General features: G+C 39.6%; 1 protein-coding gene across 4 annotated transcripts in view; it reads left to right on the top strand.

The window, feature by feature from the left end:
- LOC111867150 (filamin-A) overlaps nt 1–23,253 on the top strand; it is a 308,902-nt gene that overhangs the window by 64,995 nt on the left and 220,654 nt on the right. For all 4 annotated transcript variants that reach the window (XM_023856756.1, XM_023856738.1, XM_023856746.1 and 1 more), the window contains exons 3-5: nt 17,427–17,574; nt 21,616–21,725; nt 22,471–22,568. In XM_023856756.1, coding sequence (XP_023712524.1) covers nt 17,427–17,574; nt 21,616–21,725; nt 22,471–22,568 — 356 coding nt within the window. The remainder of the gene's footprint in view (nt 1–17,426; nt 17,575–21,615; nt 21,726–22,470; nt 22,569–23,253) is intronic.

Here is a 23,253-nt window from a genome sequence, read left to right as displayed (position 1 = left end):
TGTACCTGTGTAGAAAAATTGTCCTTCCCATGAAATGGTGACTTCCTTTTACCCTAATTTCATATCGCTGTAATGTGCAACCAAACCACGTAGCGCTCGTTCCATACTGCCGTTAGTAGGCCAGTGGTGTATATTGCAGAAACCGGAGCACAACGTGGCCATCTTTAATGTTGTTGGTTAACCTTCGGCCCAAACAGCACAATGGAAGAGTAATCTCGTTACAGAATATTTGTGTCAAGAAGCTTAGTGTATCATGCTTGATATTCTAGATGCATTCAACTTTACGTACTTCTCATGTGTTCGTTGTGCAAAGTACATAAAATGAATGCATATCGTGGAGGCAATATGTGTCTGTTTGTCCGAAATTACTGGACGAATTTGACAAAATTTGGTATTTAGATCGACGTTAGAAGGTTTTAAAAGTGAATGGTTGCATTGCCGTTATATTAATCAGACGCCTCCCAGAAGTTTTCATAAAAATCCCAGCATCTACCCCAACATTCATACTTTTAACACTTATTTGTATATCGTAGTTGTCACTGTATTTTATATGCTCGTCTCACATGTTTACAAAACGGCACATTTAAAGCTTCTGCCCCACATTTAAAACATGAAGGTCTGATAATGGCGAATCGAAATTGACGTAACATGTAACTTCTTAGTTACATTTTAATTATTTTGCAATGATAGGTGTATTCGACTGAAATGTGTAGATATTAATATCTACAACTTTCGCTTGTAATGTTTTTCTCTATGGTGGATACTTAATGGCTGATTCCTGATCATATAAAGTGAATAGAAAATAATATTGGGGTGATCAGCTGAAGGATGATGAGATGGGAGGGGCATGCAGCACACATAGGAGAGATGACAAATGCATGCAGAATTTTTGTCGTAAAACCTGAAAGAAAATTCTTTTGAGCGAACGAGGATAATATGAAAGTGGAACTTGATAAATAGGATGAGGTTATAGACCGATTTATATGATCAAGACAGAGTCCAATGGCAGGTTGTTGTGAACGTAGCCATGAACCTTTAGATGCCATAGAAGGTAGAAAATACCTCGACTAGCTGCAGAAGCATTTGCTGCACAGTTTTCTCTATAGTGTTAATAGTTATATTATAATATATTTATACCTGCAGGAGTCGGGATAGCTCACTCGGTATAGAGACGGGCTTACGGGATATACGTTCCGGGTTCAGTTCCCGGCAATGTAGGGTTTTTCTCTTTTCTACAGCATTTAGGCCGACTCTGGGGCCCACTCAACCTCCTATACAATGGGTACCGGAGGCTCTTTCCCCTGAAGTAAAGCCGCAGGGGCGCGAAACTGACCACTCGCCTCTGCCTAGTGTCAAAATCAAGAAGGAAACGCGGAGCCTTACCTCCACTCCCCCAGATGTCTTCATGGCATAGTGCTGAACTAATTAAGCTCACGGAGAGCTTTACCCTATTTATGTTAGAGAGGAGATTGTGTATGGGAAGATAAGTAATTGATATTGACAATTGAATCTTTATTGCAGAGACTTAAATGCGTACATATGGAATATGCCGATAACAGTGGCCGCGCGGTCTAAGGCATGAGCTGTATTCGCTCTCTCGAACGCTGGGATCCTGGGTTCGAATTCCTCTCAAGGCATGGATATCTGTGTGTTTATTCTGTTCTGTATGTAGGTAGCGGCATTGCGACTGGCTGATCCCCCTTCCAAGGTATCCTACCGGGTGTGTATAGGATTAAGAAACTGACAAAGCGGCCAAGGTCCAACAAAGGGCTGTAGAGCCATAGATAGGTAGATACATATGGAATAGTCATTCAAAGTTTAAACATTACGCTGTATGAATTGCGTTAGGATACAGAAACCGAAAGGTGCAATGAAGATTGCTGAAATACAGGAGTTGACCGTATTTCATAGCGACGTTGTGTAGGCACGTGATTTAACCCACTTAATCCCATTTGGGAACAGATTTTTGTGATCCTTTTCTAGAAACGTGAAACGTGCGACATAAACGGAATTGACATAAACATGTTTGTGAAAGATCATGTTTTTGATTCTGGACGCTGGTTCACGTTTCCGCTGTGACCGGATGCCGCCATTCTGTTGCCGAAATATGCCTTTTTGCCAGCTGTGTGCACTGATATAAAACTGTATTTATTGGAATGAACAAGAATATTTCGTGGCGTTTCTTTCTGATTTGGTTGATGGTAAGAATGCTTATTTTCCAGATATACATTTTTACCTCTGTTGGAACGTGAACTGCATAATGAGGAGCTTCATAACTTGTACCCTTCTCCAAGTATAATTAGAATGATCAAGCCAAGGAGGATGAGGTGGGCAGGGAATGAAACACGAATGGGGGAGACGAGGAATGTGTATAGGATATTGGTGGGAAAGCCAGAAGGAAAGAGACCACTGGGAAGACCAAGACGTAGGTGGGTGTACAATATTAAAATGGATCTTAGAGAGATAGGATGGGATTGATTGGATTGATCTGGCTCAAGATGGGGACGAGTGGTGGGCTCTTGTGAACACGGTAATGAACCTTTGGGTTCCATAAAATGCTGGGAAATTCTTGAGTAGCTGCAGAATTGGCGGCTCCTCCAGAAGGGCTCAGCTCCATGAATAAGTAAGTAAATTGGAACATTAACGCGCGGTAGGCATTAATTTTGTGTTGTTCCCATTTGGTAATACTGGAACAATGCATGAGCAAAGGAGTTCAGATAATCGTTTTCCTATCTGAACGTATGATCGAGTCATATTGTATACACCTATTTCCGGTGTGTCAGCGCATATATTTTACTCACAAAACTATCCTCTTTTGTACATTCTAGATCGCATCGGAGATATTTGAGGTTAGAGGAGATATACGATGAACTTTTCCGGTAGAAACCGATGGAAGGTGGTGATGGGAACACCGCTGCTTTTAACGGTTCTCACGGTCTTTTCGCTTCCGGATTTCTTATATTTTTCCTTCTACCCTGAAGCTGGAGGCGATACGTTCCTCCGAAACGTCGGTTAACACCACATATACACGGTGCGAAATCCCAGAAGACTGCTTTCTTAAAAAATATTCATGTTGCCAATAATGAAGCTTTGCTTGCTGGAGACAAACTTTCTAAGATTACACATCTTATTGAGGCAACAAATGAATCTCAGAAACAGTTTGGTATTTTTGAGAAGCATATTAGCTTGACGACAAACAGATGTCACCATATTATGGCCACCACGGTTGCAAAATGTTTATTCTCGGTAAGCCTATCAGATTCGGCTTCAAGCAGTGGATGCTCTGTTCATTCACATCCATTCCACGTGAACATTTACACGAGAAAGACAGGCAGTTCTGATGGCGCTACAGCCCCAGTAGGATCCAAAGTTGTGAAGGAAATTCTGAAATGTATAAGTGACCCACGATGTTGTGTAGTGTTTGCGAACATTTTACTGAGGCAGCAGATCGCTAAGGAAGATGCAAAGTTATAAAAGGATGACCAGAATGCAGTGCAGCCAATGTTCTTTTCATCTGCATAAACATTGCTCGTCTTTGTATCATAAGTCCCGAACATCTGTATTGCCCCGTGGTTTCCAAACCGGAACATCAAATTCCTGTAAAATAAAATTTTGTATTTCTTCTTTTTTATCTTCATGTTACAGAATATCGCATGTTCTTGTAATTATTTAGGGAAATAAATGTTCTACCAATATTTACAATTTTAGTGCATTTGGGATCATATCAGATCGCGCCCTTAATGTAAAGGCAGGGAAATATAAATTTACCTTGTGTGTAATAAAGCGCCTTGTGAAGAAATATGTTTCATTGCCCCATCTCATCAGCATTAAATAAATATTAAGGTCAACGAGGTTTGTAAAATCGCAAAGTGCGAGTTTGGAAAACATGCTCAGTTCACTTTGAAGTGCATATTTCCAATCTTTTTATATCTGTTTATTACATGAAGGATGTAAAATGCACACATGATCTATAAGCGATTTCTGTCTGTCCTCATATTTAATGTCCAAAACTCTCCAATGGATTTTGACGCAGTTCGATATACGTAATCGACACTAAGTTTGTATGATTTTGATTCATGTCAGTTTGCTGTAACCCCTGCTTTGTATGTAGCTCGAAGCGAATAAATAAGTCATTTCGAACCTGAGTATGTTTCGTGAGGTTTACGTTAGCCATGAAACAGAGCAAAGGCTGTGACTCGCATTTGAATTCCGGCCGAATACAGACTATTCTTGTTTCGTGGTTGTTCTCAGCCCCTCGAAGCAAATTCCGGTATAGTATCTTATGCCGTGGCGAATTGCACGTTCCTACTTATTCCCACTTATCGAATTCCAACCCTCATAACCTCAGCAATTGATACAATATCAAGAAAGGACAACTTCATAACCAACAGCCGGAAACTAAACTGTATCATTGCAGGCTATTGTGGTAATGAAAAATATGTGGAAGTCAGTGTTAACATATTAATGCTAGTGCCCCCAAAAGATTTATTAGGCATTAATATTTATTCGGAGNTATTATTATTATTATTATTATTATTATTATTATTATTATTATTATTATTATTATTATTATTATTACAAGGTGAGGATTGTTTAAATCCATGATAAACTTTTCAGATTCACGCCCTTTTAATGTGAATGGTATTGTTTCTCCATCCGATCTCTGTATGTTGATACCTCACAACAGGCAGACTCATGTAGTGTTGCCAAGCTGTGTGTGCGCGTGCGCGTGTGTGCATTATATGGAAGTGGGTCATTAACATCACAGACCGGCTTTCTTAGAGCCGTTCTGGACGACATTGTGATATTTTGCTTCCAACCCCCACTGCCGGAGGTCGAACCCACCTCCCGATCGTTACTCAGTTAATAAGCGAAATGGTGAAATATTCGTCCAAGAAAAGGGCGTGTAGAGCCTCCGTATGAACTTGTTACTGCGATATGATGTAGGAATCCTATTGCCATTTATGGCGAAGTAAGTACTGGAAGTAGGACATGACGTGACAGCGACCCATGCTCAGCCTTGTATGGTAGGTAACCTGGCTGTATGTGCGAACTAAGAAACCCAGTGACGCAACAAGGGTTGAAAGGGGTATTTTGGGGTGCAGTGTTATGTGCAAGTATCTGACGGATTGGCTGTTTTTTGTTTGATGTTGTACCTGATGCTTATATAACTTGTGTTGTAGATTAATTAGTCACTCACTCACTCACTCATGGAACTGAGCCCTTCTTGACGATCCGCCAATTCTGCAGCTACTTAAGAATTTCCCAGCATTTTATGGAACCCGAAGGTTCATTACCGTGTTCACAAGAGCACACCATTGGTCCCTATCCTGAGACAGATCAATCCAATCCTGCCTCTCTAAGATCCATTTTAATATTGTTCAACCACCTACGCCTTGGTCTTCCCAGTGGAGTCTTTCCTTCTGGCTTTCCCACCAATTTCCTATATGCATTTCTATTCTCCCCCATTCGTGCTACATGCCCTCCCCACCTCATCCTCCTTCACTTGATCATTCTAATTATACTTGGAGAAGAGTACAGGTTATGAAGCTCCTCATTATGCAGTTTTCTCCAACCTCCTGTCACTTCATCCCTCTTCGGTCCAAATATTCTCAACACCCCGTTCTCAAATACCCTCAGTCTATGGTCCTCCCTTGATGTCAGAGACCAAGTTTAACACCAATACAGAACCACAGGCAAAATTATGGTTTTGCATATTCTAATTTTTATGTTTTTGGACAGCAGACGAGAAGACAAAAGTTTCTGGACTGAATGGTAGCAAGCATTACCCGAGTTCAATCTCTTAATATCCTGGATCAGGTGTAGATTACAGCGCCAAATGCTAGAATGGGTTGTACATGATGACATTGAAGTGATGTGGGAGGGAAGCGGTCAAAGTCTATTTTAAAGTTTTATCCAGGCGTATGCCTGGAGTGTCGGAGGAAATGCACGAACCATCTCAATGAGGATAATCGTCTGTGTGCTTAAGGTAGTATTGGATTGGATGTAAAGCTCCATACATTTCAACCTCGACGCTAAATGAAGATGCGAGGTCAGCTTCACTCGCCGGTTATACCCAACTCGAAGAGCAACCGGACAGATCTCAGAGTCAGTCTGAACATGACGGAGAAGAGAAAAAAGCATATCCTTAACGGGAATGAAACATCTGTCTTCCAGCCCGTAACCAATCGTAACTCGTTAAGCTGGTCGACCGATACATAGGCTACACATACATTTCTTTTTCCTTGGCACTACAGCCCCAGTTGGCCTAGGCCTACCTCCATGAACTTCTTCATTCACTTCGGTTTTTATAGATCTTTCACATTCGGTAGGACTCCTTGGGCGGGTGATCAGCTCGTCTCAAGGCCTCTACATGTACACACTAACAGAAAAACGCACACACAAACTAAACATCCATGCCCTGAGTGGAATTCGAACCCACGATCCCGGTTTCCAAGCGAGCGAAGACAGTACATGCCTTAGACCGCTCGGCTACCGTGACCGGCTAGGCTACATACATACACGTATACATATGTGTGTTAAGAAATGTAGTATACACTGAATTCAGTAATACCTTTCTGCGTGATCCGTGCACTGCAACTAGGAGAAGCCACATGAAAACGCACCATTGAAAACCGAGGAAACTTAAAGCTTCTGTTTTTTTTTTTCCACACGTTCATTTAATTTAATGAGGGGAACTCGCGTAGCAGGTTTAAATACAATTATCGCGTGCCTTAGTCATTGAACTTAGCACTTGACACAGTTCTGTAGCTGGGAAAGTTCTGTTCCCAGGAGCTTTTTAGATAGCTCAGCTCTCCCGCACTCTCTTACTGTGGGGACACCGCGAATTCTTATTATAGTCATCATTTCGAGAACTATTGTCTGAGTACTGAAGGCATGTAGTGGCTTACCACACTTTATCTGCCGACGGTGTGTGTTCACCACCATCCACCTTCAGTTCTCAGTCAGACAGTACATTTCATTAGCGTGATAATTTAACACTGGGCGATTCTGTAATGGTGGATTTCTTCATGAACACTAACCCCACAGTGTGTTTTTCTTTTGAAGTTACAAAACCTAAAATGATTTCGGTCACCATGTACTCCTTCACGTTGGATTTCTGATCCGAGAAGATGGAAAACTTTTAAAGCTGTTAATGCTTATTTAGCGAGACCAAAGCTTTGAATAGTTGTGGAGCTTTTACTGAAGTTGTGGTTTTGCTTCCGATCTAGAAAACCGATATTGACCGTGGGGATCCGTTGCACTGACCATTCGACACCCTCTATCCGCTAAAGTTGGCACTAACTTCGCCGACAAGCGGCGGTCGCTCCGTCGGTATAGTTCGCTTGCGGACTAAAACCACGGATTTTGGGGGGGGGGGTTGGATTATTTACGTTCTGTATCTTAGATGGAGGTGGAATTTTCAATAAAAAAAGTAAAAGTAAAGCTATCCCTGTAGTAGGCCGTGGAGGCTCGTAGGGTTGTGAGATGTTGAGGTTTCCACATTTCCTAGTCAATCGGCTCATAGATGGCGGTGAGGTTGTCAGCCTTACGCGCCAGCCGCCCTTTACCCCCAAGAATATTCCTGGTATTCATTTCTGTTAGAGGATGAGTCGACCCCAGGGCCATAGTGCGGCTGGAAGGATTAGGTAAATTGAAACAAAAAATTCACCTTATCGGGATTTGATCCCGCGACCTTCCGGCTTGTAGCGTAGTGCCTCAACCAACTACGCTACCGCGTACCCCCGGCATTTTCAATATCGTTAATAAAAATGGCATGTTAATTGGAAGAGTTTAATTGGCAGTGCTTCTGATTCGAAAAGATTTTATGCCTGGCGATTAGTTCTGATGTGGAGTAAATTTAAAGCCAGAAGGATTCAACGTACAAAATATTCTGGGAAGCATTCATATTATTCATTGCTCATTCTTTAATCTACAGATCAACAGCGTGTAAAATGACGAATATAGTAACTAACTACATGGAGCTGAGCCCTTCTTGAGAAGCTGCCAGTCACGAAGCCACTCAAAAATTTTCCAACATTTTATGGAACCCGAAGGTTCCATTACCTTCTTCACAAGAGCCCTCCACTGGTCACTATCCTGAACCAGGTCAGTCCGGTGCATACCTCTTCGTTCTATCTTTCTATTTTAATATTATCCTACCAACTACATCTGGGTCTTCCTAGTGGCTTCTTTGCTTTTGGCTTTCCCACAGAAATCCTATATGCATTCATTTTCCCCCCCCCCCATGCATATTACATGGCCTGCCCACTTCATACTCCTTGACTTGATAATTGTAATTATATTTGACGCAGAGTACAGGATATGGGGCTCATATTTATGCAGTTTCGAATAGCTAATATACGAGTGTTTCAGCATAGCCAAGGCGGAATAGAATTGTGAAATTTAGACAAAATCCACTAGAACCTTTTTCTACATGACTCTGACCCAATCAGGGATCACATCGGGAAGGAGGGTGGGAAGTTATGTAACGCAGCTGGGACTCATACAAATCACATTTGTTCAGGGGCCAGTAAAATCCGAAATCCACCAACAACTCTTGATATTTATTTGTCTGCTTTGGTCTTTCGAGGTCACTGGTATTTTGTTCCCAGTTACTGATTCATATCTGCCCGTTTTCTACACCAGCAGAAACGTGAGGCATGATGTTAGGGACAGAAACATGTATTTGTACTGCGTTCCTAAGGCTGAAGCTGTGTTGAGAATTGGAAGATTTCATGCTCCTGCACGCTCCTGTTGTTTTTATGTGCGCGCGTGCAGTTTCTTATGTGCACACATGCGCGCTGAATGCAGGCTTGTATTTTACATGTGAGCATGTTTTATGTGTATGCATGCTTACAGTTTTTATTCGCACACATGTGTCATATAGATTTCAAGCTCTTTTTATGGAACAGATTATTTTTATTAAGCCTATATCAGAATTGTAAAGATTAAATTATGAAACACTAATTACTATTGTAATTATAATTATGTCTGTGGCCTCGTATTTTCTGGAGGAAATATAAACTGCGAATATTTTAAAATAAAGGGCAGATATTTTGACCCCAAAAGTGTAAGATCGGATACGAGGAGAGTACGTAAGGAAGGCTTCGTGATTTGTACAGGTCGTCTAATGTTGCTAGGCTAGGGTGGTGTGGGAAGGTAGACAGATGGAGAAGGCAGGAAGTGCTTCCAGAGTTTTGGAACGTAATCGCTTTGAACCCCGAGCAGGTGCTGGAGAAGAGCCATGCAGCTGGAAGGAGTAGGTCAATTGAAAAAGAAAATCAACCTCATCAGAACTGGAACCCGCGACCTTCCAGCGTGTAGCATAATTTATATATGTTGTGTTGAGAATGGTTTGCTTATCAGTATTTACTTTCAAATGTTTCCCGCAAATAATAACATTAATTTCGTCGTGAAGTATAAAGAAGGCGGGACCCAATAGGATGCTTTAGCTATAACATTTTAAACTTGCAGGGGAAGGCGGGCGCATGTTACGACCTCAAGGGAAAAATGATTTTCCAGCTAATATTGCAGTGTTCTAAATTTAAGTAATTCTTCATTTATTTTCGTGTCACAATTAAAGATTGAACATTTATGAACATTTATGAAAAGAACAAAAGAACATTTATGAAAACATACGTCTGTGCAGAATTCCCCTAGTGTTGGCGTATTAATGCGCACTAGGTGGGGAAGTGTTCTGCATACTCCAGAAGCATGAATACCGAAAAGAGTGAATATAACATAACAAAAAAAAAACAAACTCAGTGGCTTAAGTCCGCAAGCGAACTGCGTATATCGACCAAGCGACCGCCGCCTGTCGGCGAACTTAGTGCCAACTTCAGCGGATAGAGGGTGTCGCGTGGTCAGTGCAACGAATCCCCACGGCCGTTAATTTCGGTTTTCTAAACCGGAGTGTATATAACATAGCTACGCAATTGGATTTAAATGACCGCAGCAGAAATATAGGAAACACATACTGTATATGTATCTTCTTTGAAGCAAAGGACTGTGAAGGACATTATCATCCATCTTGCGCTGGATATTATAAATGTATCAAACAGCATACTCTTATGTCTCCGTTTGATTGTACAAAAATCACATAGCTCCTAGGAGAACCAGTTAGCGCTGTTCATTGCAAGCTCATCAATTTTGTCTTTCAGATATTCCCTCTTTTTATTCATGAAATGCCTGCTGGTTTCACGTCTTATATTCAGATTATCCCCATTTATTTCGCTTGGATCCTGTAGCCACTTCAATTTATCTTGTTTTCTTCGGTCTGATAATTTTGAGCATCCTTAGGAGAATACTAACCACTGCGCTCTGAGAGTGCGTACCCTGAGCGCAATGTTTCGGTACCATAATTTGCAATCTCTTCCGAATTCTCCACATATAAGGGACACGTTTTTATCAGTGAAAGAATCTTGATTATTTGAATCGTTATCGTCATAAAGTATTTGCTTATCAGCCTCTGTAGGAGAGTCAAATTACACCCTTAAACGTAAAACTCCTTTCTCAAGTCTTCTCACTTTTCTTCGACTTGGATCTAATTTTCGCCTCCTGTCCCTTCAAAGCCTTTCCTTTTCTCTTGAGCTCTTTCTTTCCTTCAACATTTTTAACATTTCTTCCTCATCGATGTCCCAGTCGGAATTTAAAATTATATTTTTCGAGGATTATGCCTTTTTTTTTTTTTTTGCCGAGTTGTTCGTATGTTGAGGTTTTCGAATGGGGTATATATCAGCAAGACTAACATGTGTAAATGTCCCCATTTGCAACTTCTCTGGTGGCTCGTCGTTCGTTATAGCAATAGTAGTTTCAGATCATGATGTTAAGATATTTCCTGCTGACCGTTCTTCGTTCTCTGTTATTTGCAAAACCACATTATTGGTTGAGCAGGTTCAAAGTCCACTTCAGTGCGTTTGCCCCTTCTGTAAGGCCAAACACTTGCTTCTCTGAAACCGGATATGGGTTTTTGCACTGCAGCTTTTGACATAGGCTTTATTAAACAATTCAGTAGGTTCAAAATGACCAATTCTTTCACGTTAGTGGGTTTTTAGATACAGGTCACATTCGTTAAATGTCTTCTGAAGAGACCCGTAGAATTTAATCATATAATTCAGCAAGAAGCATAATATATTTATTATTTTTATCCATACACACCTGATAATTGCCAAAAAGAGACCGAAACATGTAGTATGATTGCTAAATAAAACATATTGATTTATTGTTTTTACTTGACTTCAGTCGTTTTATTATATAGTAGTCAGAAACCTGCTTTTGTTTTGTGACGATACAAATCCCGAGTAGGCCCATAGGATGTTGGGTCGCTTGATTGCCTCCGATTTGAAGTGTGAGGCGGAATTGATAACCATAGTTATATCGTTATCCTTGCAGTGATCATATATGCGAAAGGAAAAATGGCTGGCCTCGTTTTCAAGTACTAATAATAAGGCTTATCCCTAGGTTTCGCAAATTGTTTGAAATGAAGAAGTCATTAGAAGAACAATTCTTCGGCATACCTCCGTTTTTAGACGTATACCTCAATTTTTAGAACAACAATAAAGTACTCCAGTTGAACCGCACTTTGCAGCTCTAGAGACATTCGCGTCCTGTGATATATTACCGCTATCTACCTAGCTACCACTCGGCGCTACAGCCCTGGGTGAGCCTTGGCCTCTATAACCAGTCTCACAACCAGTGCGTGCTGCCATAGGAGAGGACCTACGCATGATGACCCGAGGCTGGTTGTTAGGTTTCTGAACAAAATTCTTTTTACAGGATAAGGTTGTTAGTCTCATGCCCAACCCCCAACCTGGAGGACCAGGGTATCTCTTAGTCTGGACTCTACTCTTTGACCTTTCCGGCATGGGTTACCCTACAGGTAGTTAAACTACCGCCGGTATAGCTCTCCAGGTCACAGAATGACGCAAGCCCCACCACCACCACAAGGTGGAGACACCTTTGGGGGGGGGGATATATTACCGCTGGTGGGATGTAATTCCCAGCAGCACCAGGTGAATACGAACCGTGACGTTTTTTCCACGTTATCAGAAAATTGCAGCTCCAATTTTCTTTTGCGCTTTTGGCCCTAAAGTTCGACCGGGTTTTTGCATGGTAGAAATGCCCATTCCATCCACATTATGGGCATTGGACTCCGGAAATTTGTATTTTCTTTCACATTACCATCTGTAGACTCTTAAAGTAACGTTTTACTGCACCTTCATCAAGTGCGTTGATTCTGTTAACGTTCGTGATTTCGGGTTTCCACAGACTGATTCCAGTATTTCCTTTAAGAATCAGCACAAACCGTATTTCCCTCTAAAGATGTCTCCGCCTTGTCGTGGTGATGGGCCTTGCGTGACTCTGTGACCTGGAGAGTTATGCCGACGGTAGTTTACCGGTAGCATCACCTATGCCGGAAAGGTCAAAGGGTAGAGTCCATATTAAAGAGATATCCTGGTCCTCCAGGTTGGAGGTTGGGCATGAGACTGACAACCTCATCCTTTAAAAAGAATTTTGTTCAGAAACCTAACAACCATCCTCGTGTCATCATGCGTGGCTCCATTCCTATGGCAGCACGCATTGGTTGTGGGGACTGGTTGTAGAGGAGGCCAAGGCTCACCCAGGGCTGTAGTGCCGAGTGGTACGTAGGTAGTTACAAACCGTCTTTGACGGCAAGTTTTGCTGCCGAATTCGAAAAATTAGTTTTGAGGTTATTGGCTTCCGCGAAATCATATGCAATCGGCGAAACTCTGTAGGCATTAGACAAAAAAAAAAGTTTTGGAAATCTCGAAACTTGCTCGGCTACTTCTTATTCTTGGTCTGGAGCAAATGTTTTTCAATTACCAAGCCGAGCCGCGGTTGTGATGGCGGCTTTCTTGCGGTGCCAAATTGCAGACTCTGCTGTTTTGCAGGTTTTGTTGTTTCTCGGATTTGCCCTATTCGAATCTTGGCCGAGACACTGGCCATTCCGGTTTTATTTTTTCATAATTTTACTCAGTTAATCGAGGCAAGTGGCTGGCTACTACAACTTCTTTCCAAGTCCTTTCCAGTTCATCAGTCATCATATAATTCGACGCTGGATCTCAAGAGCCTCATGGAGCTTGACGCTTATTCAGTATTAAGTTTTAAGTCAAAATTGACTTAGCGTCTATTTTATAGTGGGGAGGTGGTATTAAATTGCAAGAGCAAATGCGATTCATTCTATCTTTAATTTTTGTTTATACGAATATTTATGTGTGGGATGAATGAATATACCCGATATATAGAGAATTCTTTTCGGTCAAAATGAATTAAAGTATGGATTAGAGCTGTGGTCTGGTAGTCAAGAGTTCCTGGCTACAGATCCAGAGGTCCGGGTTCGATTCCCTGCGCTACCAGATTTTCTGAGAAGTGGGTCCGGAACGGGGTCCATTCAGACTCGTGAGGATAATTGAGGAGCTATTTCAAGGAAAACGGCGGCTCCGGTGTAGAAAACCGAGATTACCAACCGNTTTTTTTTTTTTTTTATTGTGAGATATAAGAATTTGGCGTCGGGCTGGAGAGCCCATTCTGCCAATTACAAGCTTAAGTTAGAGTCTGTAACATGCTTACAAATAGGTTCAGAGTTAAGACATATTTACATTAAGTTTACAAGTAGGCTTAATATGAAACAAGTTTATAGCATGCTGATGAGTAGGTCTAAACTGAAATACGTGGCTAAGTGAAGGCGGTTGTTGGTGGAGTAGATACGGTTTGTATCTAATTTATGTAGCAAGGACTAATGTATGTTCATTAAATGGTGATGTCGATGCGGGTTAGGTAGTGAGCAATCGATGCAATAATCCCAGGATCCATGTCCCTGAGGAGGGGTTCGATCTTGTACGGGGGGTATTCATTGCGCTTAATCAGGTTCCTGAGCATGTCTTCTCGTGCCGCATCAAATCGTTTGCATTGCCATAAGATGTGGAACCGTGGGGATTCATTGCGCTGACCGCGTGACTCCCTCTATCCGCAAAAGTTGGCACTAATTTCTCCGACAAGCGGCAGTTTCTCGGTCGGTATAGTTCGCTTGCTGAGCACAGGCAACGGAGTTTTCTTTAGAGTGCATATAGCTGTTGACATTAAATTAGTTCATGTTAATTTACGTTACGGTTCTTTTTAGCTATTGTGTGCAATGGGTTGGCGGAAGCGGAAATTTGAGCTCTAACTGGGAGAATGTGACTTCTTCAGCACTGTTAGCCAGATTTTGAGGCAGAGGGACATGGTTACAATTTTGGCAGTTGAGTATATACTTTGTACATGACAACTCTGCAAATTTGAACAAAAAATTGACGAATTTAAGGAGTATAAGGGAAAATAAATATAAACTAAGAAAAGGTTATCAACTGCTGGTTACAATTTTTCTCTTCAGTGGCAATGTCTTGCGCACACTCTTGGAAGTTAGGATTGATATGAAAGTTCTGAAGTGTTTTCTTCTTGATTTTCATTAGTGATAACTTACTGAGTGCTCCGTGCTCTGTAGGTAAGTGTGGACCTTCTTCGAAGCAGAGAATAACTGCTCAACAGGCACACTAATCATTCGAATGGTTAATAATTGTGCAGATCTTTTTTGACTAAACGGTAATACCATACTCATATCTTAAGCAGTAAAATATTTGAGCAGGGCTGAAATATTACTTTGTAAGAATTATTACAGTGGATAAATAATGAGAGATTCAGTTTTCAGAAGAAAATCAAAATGCCGTCTGTGTGATTTCAGTTACGACTCACAAACAGTAGCTGGAAACGTTATCTAAAGTTTCCAGATTATTCAAATGAATCAAATTTTTTGTGGCAGTTTTGCAAAAATTGATTTATCTGCTGGCCTTATAATGCCGATCATTTCACCGGCGGTGATACGAAGTCCTTCGGTCAGTTCACTGTATCTTAGCCAACAGTTCTGAGTGTTCTTTATTTTTTTATAAGCTGCTCTCATTTTCTGACCCAAATTTTTAAACTATTGCCACTACCCTGTTAAAAATAAGTACAAAACTCTTCCACATTCTTGGAACAGTAACTGTCGTTACTTTTGTTTTGCATAATTTCGAATAGTATTTTGGCATGTGGAAATGCTCCTGAAGATACTTACAAATAAATATTGACGTCAGAGCTTTGAAGAATGTTATGCTAGTTTCTTGAGCAGAAATGCGCATTTCGCCGTCACATTTTTCATGCTTGCTTGCTTGCTTGCTTGCTTGCTTGCTTGCTTGCTTGCCTCAGTCGCTTGCAGGCTCTGCAAGCACCAAGTGACTGTAGAGGCTGGAGAGTGTGCTTATGTTTCTCGTTTGACCAACATGGTAGCATGGAGGAAATTGCTAACAAGCAGATGATCGATTATCTGATCACTTCTCCTGCCACTATGTGGAACACCACTGGACCACGAAAGTAACATTCTTATTTTATTTTTTGAAGTGTTAGCCGGTTAACATGATTGATACAAACGTCTCCCACTAATCCTAGTGAATATATTTGTCGCTTTCTCATTAACAAAATAGTGATGGTTCAAAAAAGAAGGCCAGAAAATTTTTAATTGTATTATGACTTTTGTATAATAACAAAAGCATTAATGATGCCAGCATTGGCAGTGGTGGTGTAGTGTTAAGCTGAATGGAGATGCTGATTTACATCAATAAAGTCTTGTATTATGTTTTAGGGCCAACAGATGTTTTTCTTCACAGAAATGCAATGAATATTAAAAATTTTATCAAGGCGATTATTGTATTTTGCTCAGTTACACACTTTGTTTCGTTTATCATCAGCAGGGCCCAGATTTTGATGACATGTCATCTTTTTTTCCTTGTATCCTATGCGATGCTCTTAAATATATAAATCTCGGATATGAGCTGCTGGTTACAGAAATGTAAATTTTATAGGTAATTTTTTGACATTTTTAGGTTTAAGGTAATTTTTTCATTTTGGGGGTAATTTTTTGGTAAATTTTTGGCCATTTTAGGGAATTTTTCTTCGTATGTTTTCTGAAATGTGAATAATATGGAAGCGAAGTGTACTTTCTCTTTCTCCTTTAGGTCATTTTTCTGGGGGGTTTCAGTCATTTTATAGGTTATTTTTTAAATATTTTCAGGTCATCAAAATCCGAGCCCTGCATATTACATTTTTGGGTCATATTTTAGGTAATTTTTCTGGATTTTTTCTGTCATTTTATAGGTCACTTTTTAAATATTTTCAGGTCATCAGAATCCGGGCTCTGATCATCTGTGTTAATATTGTACTGATTTCTCCTTTTAAGTCTATATTAGTGTTCCATTCCTATTACTACTGTTCTTACATCAAATAGGTCAGACATTATTTTGCACCTTCTTGCATTAGTGGTTATAAATTAGGCATGACCGATTTTATCGAGCTGAGCTGCCAGTTGTGCAGCTTCTTAAGAATTTTTGCAACATATCATGGAACCCAAAGGTTCATTACCATGTTCACAAGAGTCCTCCACTGGTCCCTATCAGAAAATAGGTATATGTGAGTATGTTGTAGCATGTAGTACTGTTGCTGTGCAACGATCGTGAGAATGAACATGCATTGCTTGTTAATGGTCAATAAACACATTCCGGTGGAAGGGATACTGTCTGTCACAAGGCAGCCACCCTTGACAACAGTAGAAGGATTGTTGGAAGCAGTGTTTTCTGTTGGGTTTGCTGCAAGGTTATATAGTGAGGACTCCTGGATGGCTGAGGGCAGTGGAGAGAAGACTGGGATGTTGCTGTGAATTGGCTGCTAGCCTGGGATCCAGATAGCTGAGGGTTGGCAGTTGAGTTGAGCTCTACACTATTGTTGAGTTGACAGTTGACAAAGAGTTCTGTGCGGGATGCTGTGAAGACAGGATCTGAGAGGGGGGGAAGTTGAAGAACCTCCACTGTTAGAAGCCTTTGACAGAGGAAAGCTGGTGAATACACAGCAGGCTGACAAAGTTTAGTGGGTGTGGAGATCAGCAATAGCCTGTAATTGTAGTTCTGAGTGGTGTGTATATGTGGTCAGTGAATCTGTTCACCAGTCCGTACCCCGTCTATAGTAACACTCCTAAATACGTGACAGTATTACATGGGAGAAGCAATATCATCCCAATATCTATATGAATAAGAATAATAAGGAATATGAGGATTTCTGTTGTGTGTTGGGAGGTTCTGGGTCATGACCTGGAGACTTGCCACCCTGATTGAGGTTTCTTATGCTTTCCTATGCTGATACAATGACTTAAAATAGGCCATGGTTGTACCTTTAGACCTTCCTGTATGCATCATTCACACCCATCTGGAATTTGATGTCCCATGATGTATGCATGTGGCAAAGTATTGTTAAATGGACAGAAATAAGAAGTATGAATATTGAATTAAAATATCATCCTGGTCCCCTTGGATCTACAGTTAATGTGGTGGTGTGTCATGTTTCAGATTCAACAGATATTGTGGACTGCAAGTTGAAACTCATTCTTGGCTTGATATGGACGCTGATCCTTCATTATTCCATTTCTATGCCCATGTGGGAAGGAGAAGAAGAACCTCTATATGGCGAAGGGAAAGGTCCTACACCCAAACAGAGGTTAGTGGTTCTGTATCTGCTGTCTTTATACTGTATTGCATTTATGTTTAATGTAATTATTTACTGTGAAATTTGGGGGCCGCACCATAGCTAAAGTGGTTAGTCGCTGATTTCCCACCGTGGCGACCCGGATTTGATCCCAGGTCTGGTCAAGTGAGATTTGTGGTGGACAAAGTGGCGCTGGGGTAGGTTTTCTCTGAGTACTTCGGTTTCCCCTGCCAATCTTCATTCCACCAATTGCTCCACAATCACCCTCACTTATCATCTGGATCTGGTACAGTAGGTCAGAAGTGGCCGCAGTACAAGGGACTTAGTCCCACCCCACTAGCAATAAAAAAAAATAATACTATGAGATTTGTATTTTCACAGCAGTGAAAGTTCATGTTGTGGTCGTTCAAGTTAGAGCCTCATGTTATTTGGTAGGTTTTGGAGGAACATACTGCCTCAATCTTCAGAATAGAGTAATGAAGTATGGTTGTTGCCATACTACTACATTTTGTAGAAACTTTCATGATTAAATATTTAATACTGGTAGACATAATTCATCTATAGTTTGGGCTCTCATTTCATGCTTTCGTCATTCTCATTTACATTGCAGTATTGCTATATGGAACTTTTTTTGGGGATGGAAATAAATTTTCATTTACCAGTTAAACATCATATTCTCATATTACAATTGACAAAAATTAGAAAAACGTTAAGAAAGAAATAGAAGAGTGAAACATAAAACAATATACACACGCAGAGTCATATTTTCTGCTGGGCTTAGAATTGTTGATGTCCCCAGTGCTCTTCTGGCATATTACCTCAACTTTCTCAGAATCATTAATATCTGTAAATATAATTTATAACAGATGCAGTTTAGTTGAATGTAAACGCCATGCTTGAATGACTTGATGAACAACAACAGAGTGAATGAGTGGATATAGTGTTCTCTGTATATTAGTAAAAAAATTTCACCAGAACTCATGTAAACTGTGTTGTGTCAGAGTGCTCAGAGTCTTGTCTCTAAAATCGCCCTTCCTCACTGAAGAAAATAAGTAAGACTAAATGAAATTCAGCCAAATCTTAAAATAGACTATGACCATTACCTTGATAATCTGAACTTCTCTAGTTCATTTGCATATTACAGTTGCCTTCATGAGTTGTTTGTAATATTTTGTGTCATTGAAAGTAAGCACTGGAAGTCCAGATGGTTAATAATTCTACTCCTGCTTCTTGTTATGAAAGTTTGGGATTAGAATCTTGGTCCTAATCTTGGCTCTTCTGACCGAGATATTTTATGATGTATTTCGGTTTCTTCAGGCAGACGGTGCAGTTGTGCCTTAAAATAGGCCAGACTGCTTCCTTAAATATCTTTTGCAATTTATCATTCACAGTCATCCTATTATTGCAATTATATAACTTAGGATATGAATGAAAGCATCCAAGATAGAATAACCTGAGAAGAAATGAGGGGGTGGGGGTGGAACAAGTTAATAATACAGCAATACCTCTCATAGCCCGGGTAATCGGTTCTGCCAGTATCCTGGACTGTTTGAAACTGGACTAATCAAGGAACTAAATACATACAAAAATGATAATTGGTTAAAAAAATCTCTGTTTTTCAATAAATGAAATGTGATTAATAAATTCAAATGTCTTTATTAGAAATAATTTTAAAAAATTAATGTTTTTCGCGATTAATTTTCTATTCTCTAAAAATTGCAATATTGATGTCTGCACATTTTTCTTCTTTGGCCTTTTCTCATGATACATTTCTTTGTAGCAATGAATTGCATTGTTTATCGTTTGGTGAATTGTAAGGCTGCATTCAATATTGGGATCAACTTCCATAGTGTGCTCTGACAAGGTTTCAACCATTCCAGTAATTTTTGATAGTTGTTCATCTGTTATTTCTCATGCAGGCACTTCAACACAGTCATCGTCTATGTTGTCATCCCGTTCTTTATAAGGCCATTGTTAATCATCTGTGTTAATAAGTGTTTCATTCTCTAGTTCATTAGTGTTCGATTTGATAAACTCAATTACGGAATCTGACTCGTTGAAACCAAGTTGCTGTCCAATTTCCACTATGTTATTAGTGACTTCAGCAAAATGAGTTTCAAAACCAATGAAATCATTTGCACAATGTGGTATGATATGTTTCTATACTGCCCTCATATTGCTTGCCGTTAATTCATGCCATGCTTCGCCTATATTTTTGATGATGTTTCTGATGTAGCTCATCCAGAATTCCGTTAAAGTAGTGCTCTCCCCACCTCCTCCAGTGATAGCGGTTAGAGCTCAAGAATGAACGACCTGAGCATAAGTACATACATGTACAACGGAGAACGCCAGAAAAAATTGAAATATGTATCATATCACATAACCTTAAAACCACATAAAAATAAACCGCACAAAAAGAGATTTGACTGTATAAAGGAAAAAAAAAAAAGATAATTTATGTATTAAAAATAATTTTGTATACTAATTTTTTAGAATTTATTTTTCTTTTGCTCAATTAAAATTTAGTTTGTTTTGAAATTTTCAAACCGGACTATAGTAAATCCAGACTGATCGAAGCCAGACCATGCAAGGTATTGCTGCATTTACATGTTTTATTAAAAGTCTTTTAGTAATACATTTCAGCAAATAACAGAAAGAGTATTGCAAATATTATGTTGTAGCACCATATTGTGTGTGAACTAATTGTTATTTTTCTGTCATCACATCTTCACCAGTATGCAAACATCATGGTCATGGAATAATAACAGAAAACCAGTATTATTTTAGATTAGGATAATTATATTTGGATATATCTGTAATATTCCTGGTGGTGGTGGTGAGAGAAAAAATAAGGTTGAAGAATTCTGTCTTCTGGATATAACACCGTGTACCGCAGTACCAAGTGGACTCAGTCTCACCCCACTAAGAATAAAAAAAAAATAATAAAAAATAATAACACTGTGTAGTCCATTGAGTCATTTGATGGTTCGGAGGAACATGCCACTTGGCTTATTCTTTGAACCTGACGATGGAGGCAGCATATTCCTCCAAAACAACAGTTGACTTTCAGTGGACTCACTCACTCATGGAGCTAAGCTCTTTTTGAGAAGCCGCCAATTGTGCAACTACTCAAGAACTTACAGAACCCAAAGGTTCATTACAGTGTTCCCAAGAGCCCTCAGCTGGTCCGTATCCTGAGCCAGATCGATTCAATTCATATCATCCCATCCTATCTCTCTAAGACCCATTTTAATATTTTCCACCCATCTATGTCGTCTTCATAGTGTTCTCTTTCCTTCTTTTTTTCCTACCAATATCCTATATGCATTCCTCTTCTTCCCCATTTGTTCTACATGCCCTGCCATCTCATCCTCGTTGTCTTCATAATTCTAATTATACTTGGCAAAGAGTGCAAGTTATAAAGCTCCTCATTATGTAGTTTTCTCCAACCTCCCGTCACTCCATCTCTCTTCAATCCAAATATTCTCCTCAGCACCCTGTTCTCAAACTCCCTCAGTCTGTGTTCCTCCCTTAATGTCAGAGCAGAGACCAAGTTTCACACTCATACAGAACCACAGGCAAAATAATAGTTTTGTTTATTCTGATTTTTGTTTTTAGACAGCAGACGAGAAGACAAAAGGTTCTTGACTGATTGGTAGCTTGCATTACTTGAATTCAGTCTCCTCTTAATTTTCTCCTAAATCAGGTTTTGATTTGTGATAGTTGTTCCCAAATATCTGAACTGTGCCACATTTTTTAAACATCTGTTAGCTGTCTTTATGTCATGATTTTGCGCTTCATTCTGGTGACAAGACAGCAACATATACTTAGTTTTCTCTGTGTTTACTTCTAGACCAACCTCCTTACTAGCATCAGTTCAAGTTTGTGTGTTCTTCTTTATGGTATTTATATTATCACCCGGTAGATTCACATCATCAGCATAGCTCTCAATGGACTGCAGGACATAATATCCCAGAAGATAGAACTCTTCATAACAACCCATGAGAGAATCTCCAATCCTATAAAATGAATGTTGTTGTGTATTGTGTTTAGATTATTACACTGGATCCAGAGCAAACTCCCAGATCTTCCTATTACAAACTTCACATCTGACTGGAATGATGGCAAAGCTGTTGGAGCATTGGTTGATGCTGTTGCACCAGGTAAAACGTGATTCTCTCTTTGTATTTTCTGTTTTATAAGCTCCATTGGCATATTAGCAACAAAGCACTGCATGACCTTTCTGTAAATTGGAAACACTTTTCTCAACACTGTAGTTGTATACATGTTGTGCTTGTTCAGTAGGAGCTTGATTATTCAATTTGAAAGTGGGGTGTTTTGTCATCTATCTAAAATTTTAGGTTAAACACTGCTGATTGAAGAGTGCCACAGAACATGTAATTTATATGCACACTTTTAACACAGCTTCTGATAAGAAAATAGTTTTTATTTTATGTTAGCAATATAATTAATTTGAATTTACGTTGAAATGAGGTACAAATTTTTGTTAGGTGTCAATCACACATGTTAATATGTGTGTCTTATGATAGCGTGATCTGCCGTATCCTTATTTTTAATTTTATTTAATGTGTAATTTGAAATTAATTGTGCTAGGTTTTTTATGTTTTTTTTATTTGGCTGCTGTTTCGTTAGTCTTTTGTTTTGGGATGTAGAATGTCATGTCACTCAGGTCAGGAATTTGTGTGCAACCGCATGCTTACAGCTGGCTACCAGGTGATCATTTCCCTGGATCTAATGTTTCATGCAGGTTAACCCTATACAGGGATTGGAGGCATACAGTTTCTTTATTGACATCCAAGTTTGATTCCCTAATAAAATTTTTACGAGTAGGGAAGTACCTGAGTGACAGGATTATTTTGAGTTAACACTATGTTTAATCTTTAATAGGGCTCTGCCCGGATTGGCAAGACTGGAATCCAAAAGACTCTCTCCAAAATGCATCAGAGGCCATGGGTCTGGCAGATGATTGGTTGAACGTTAGACAGGTGAGGACTGAGATCCTGAACCTTAACAAACTCCTGCTGAAGAAATTTATAGTTAGATGAATATACACCTCCTTTCTCATTCTTTTTATTATGCATTTCTTTCTATCTATACCCATAAGTATCTTGTGACTTCTGTATGTAGATTATAGCCAGTATATCTTTGACTATGTATATCTAGTGCACTGCCCATTATTTCCCCTTGTTTTCTTATATTTTATTATGTGTATGATAAAACATCAGAAGGTGCTATGACAGTCTTATGGAATATCTCATTGGATAAATTACAATAATATGAGGATTCAGAGTTTTGAGGCAGTTTCTGAGGAAATAATCCTGGAGAGTATTGAAGTAGACTGACTGGTTCATTCTTAGCCAGTTTTATGTGTGAGTACAAATGTTCAGACAGTAATTCCTTACACTGTGTTTTCTGTGTCATCACCGCATTTGTTTATTTCCCTCAGTTCCTAACCCTCACTCTAAATGCAAGAAATGTTCATTTTAATATATTCTATTTAAATATACTGAAATTTCGCCATATTTTCTGAATTTCTCAATAGAATCTTGACTTTTATTTTCCTTTGGCCAGTGTTGTATTCCCTTATTTCTTTTTTGAGACAGGTACTTTTTATGTAGTTTGTGCAGCATGTGGTATATTTATCTTGAAAAAGAAAAGGAGTTTCTCAAA

This window comes from Cryptotermes secundus, unplaced genomic scaffold, assembly GCF_002891405.2.
Source record: "Cryptotermes secundus unplaced genomic scaffold, Csec_1.0 scaffold277, whole genome shotgun sequence".
Lineage (NCBI taxonomy): Eukaryota > Metazoa > Arthropoda > Insecta > Blattodea > Kalotermitidae > Cryptotermes > Cryptotermes secundus.
The sequence above is the reverse complement of the archived record's forward strand: the minus strand, read 5'-3'. Positions and strand labels throughout refer to the sequence as shown.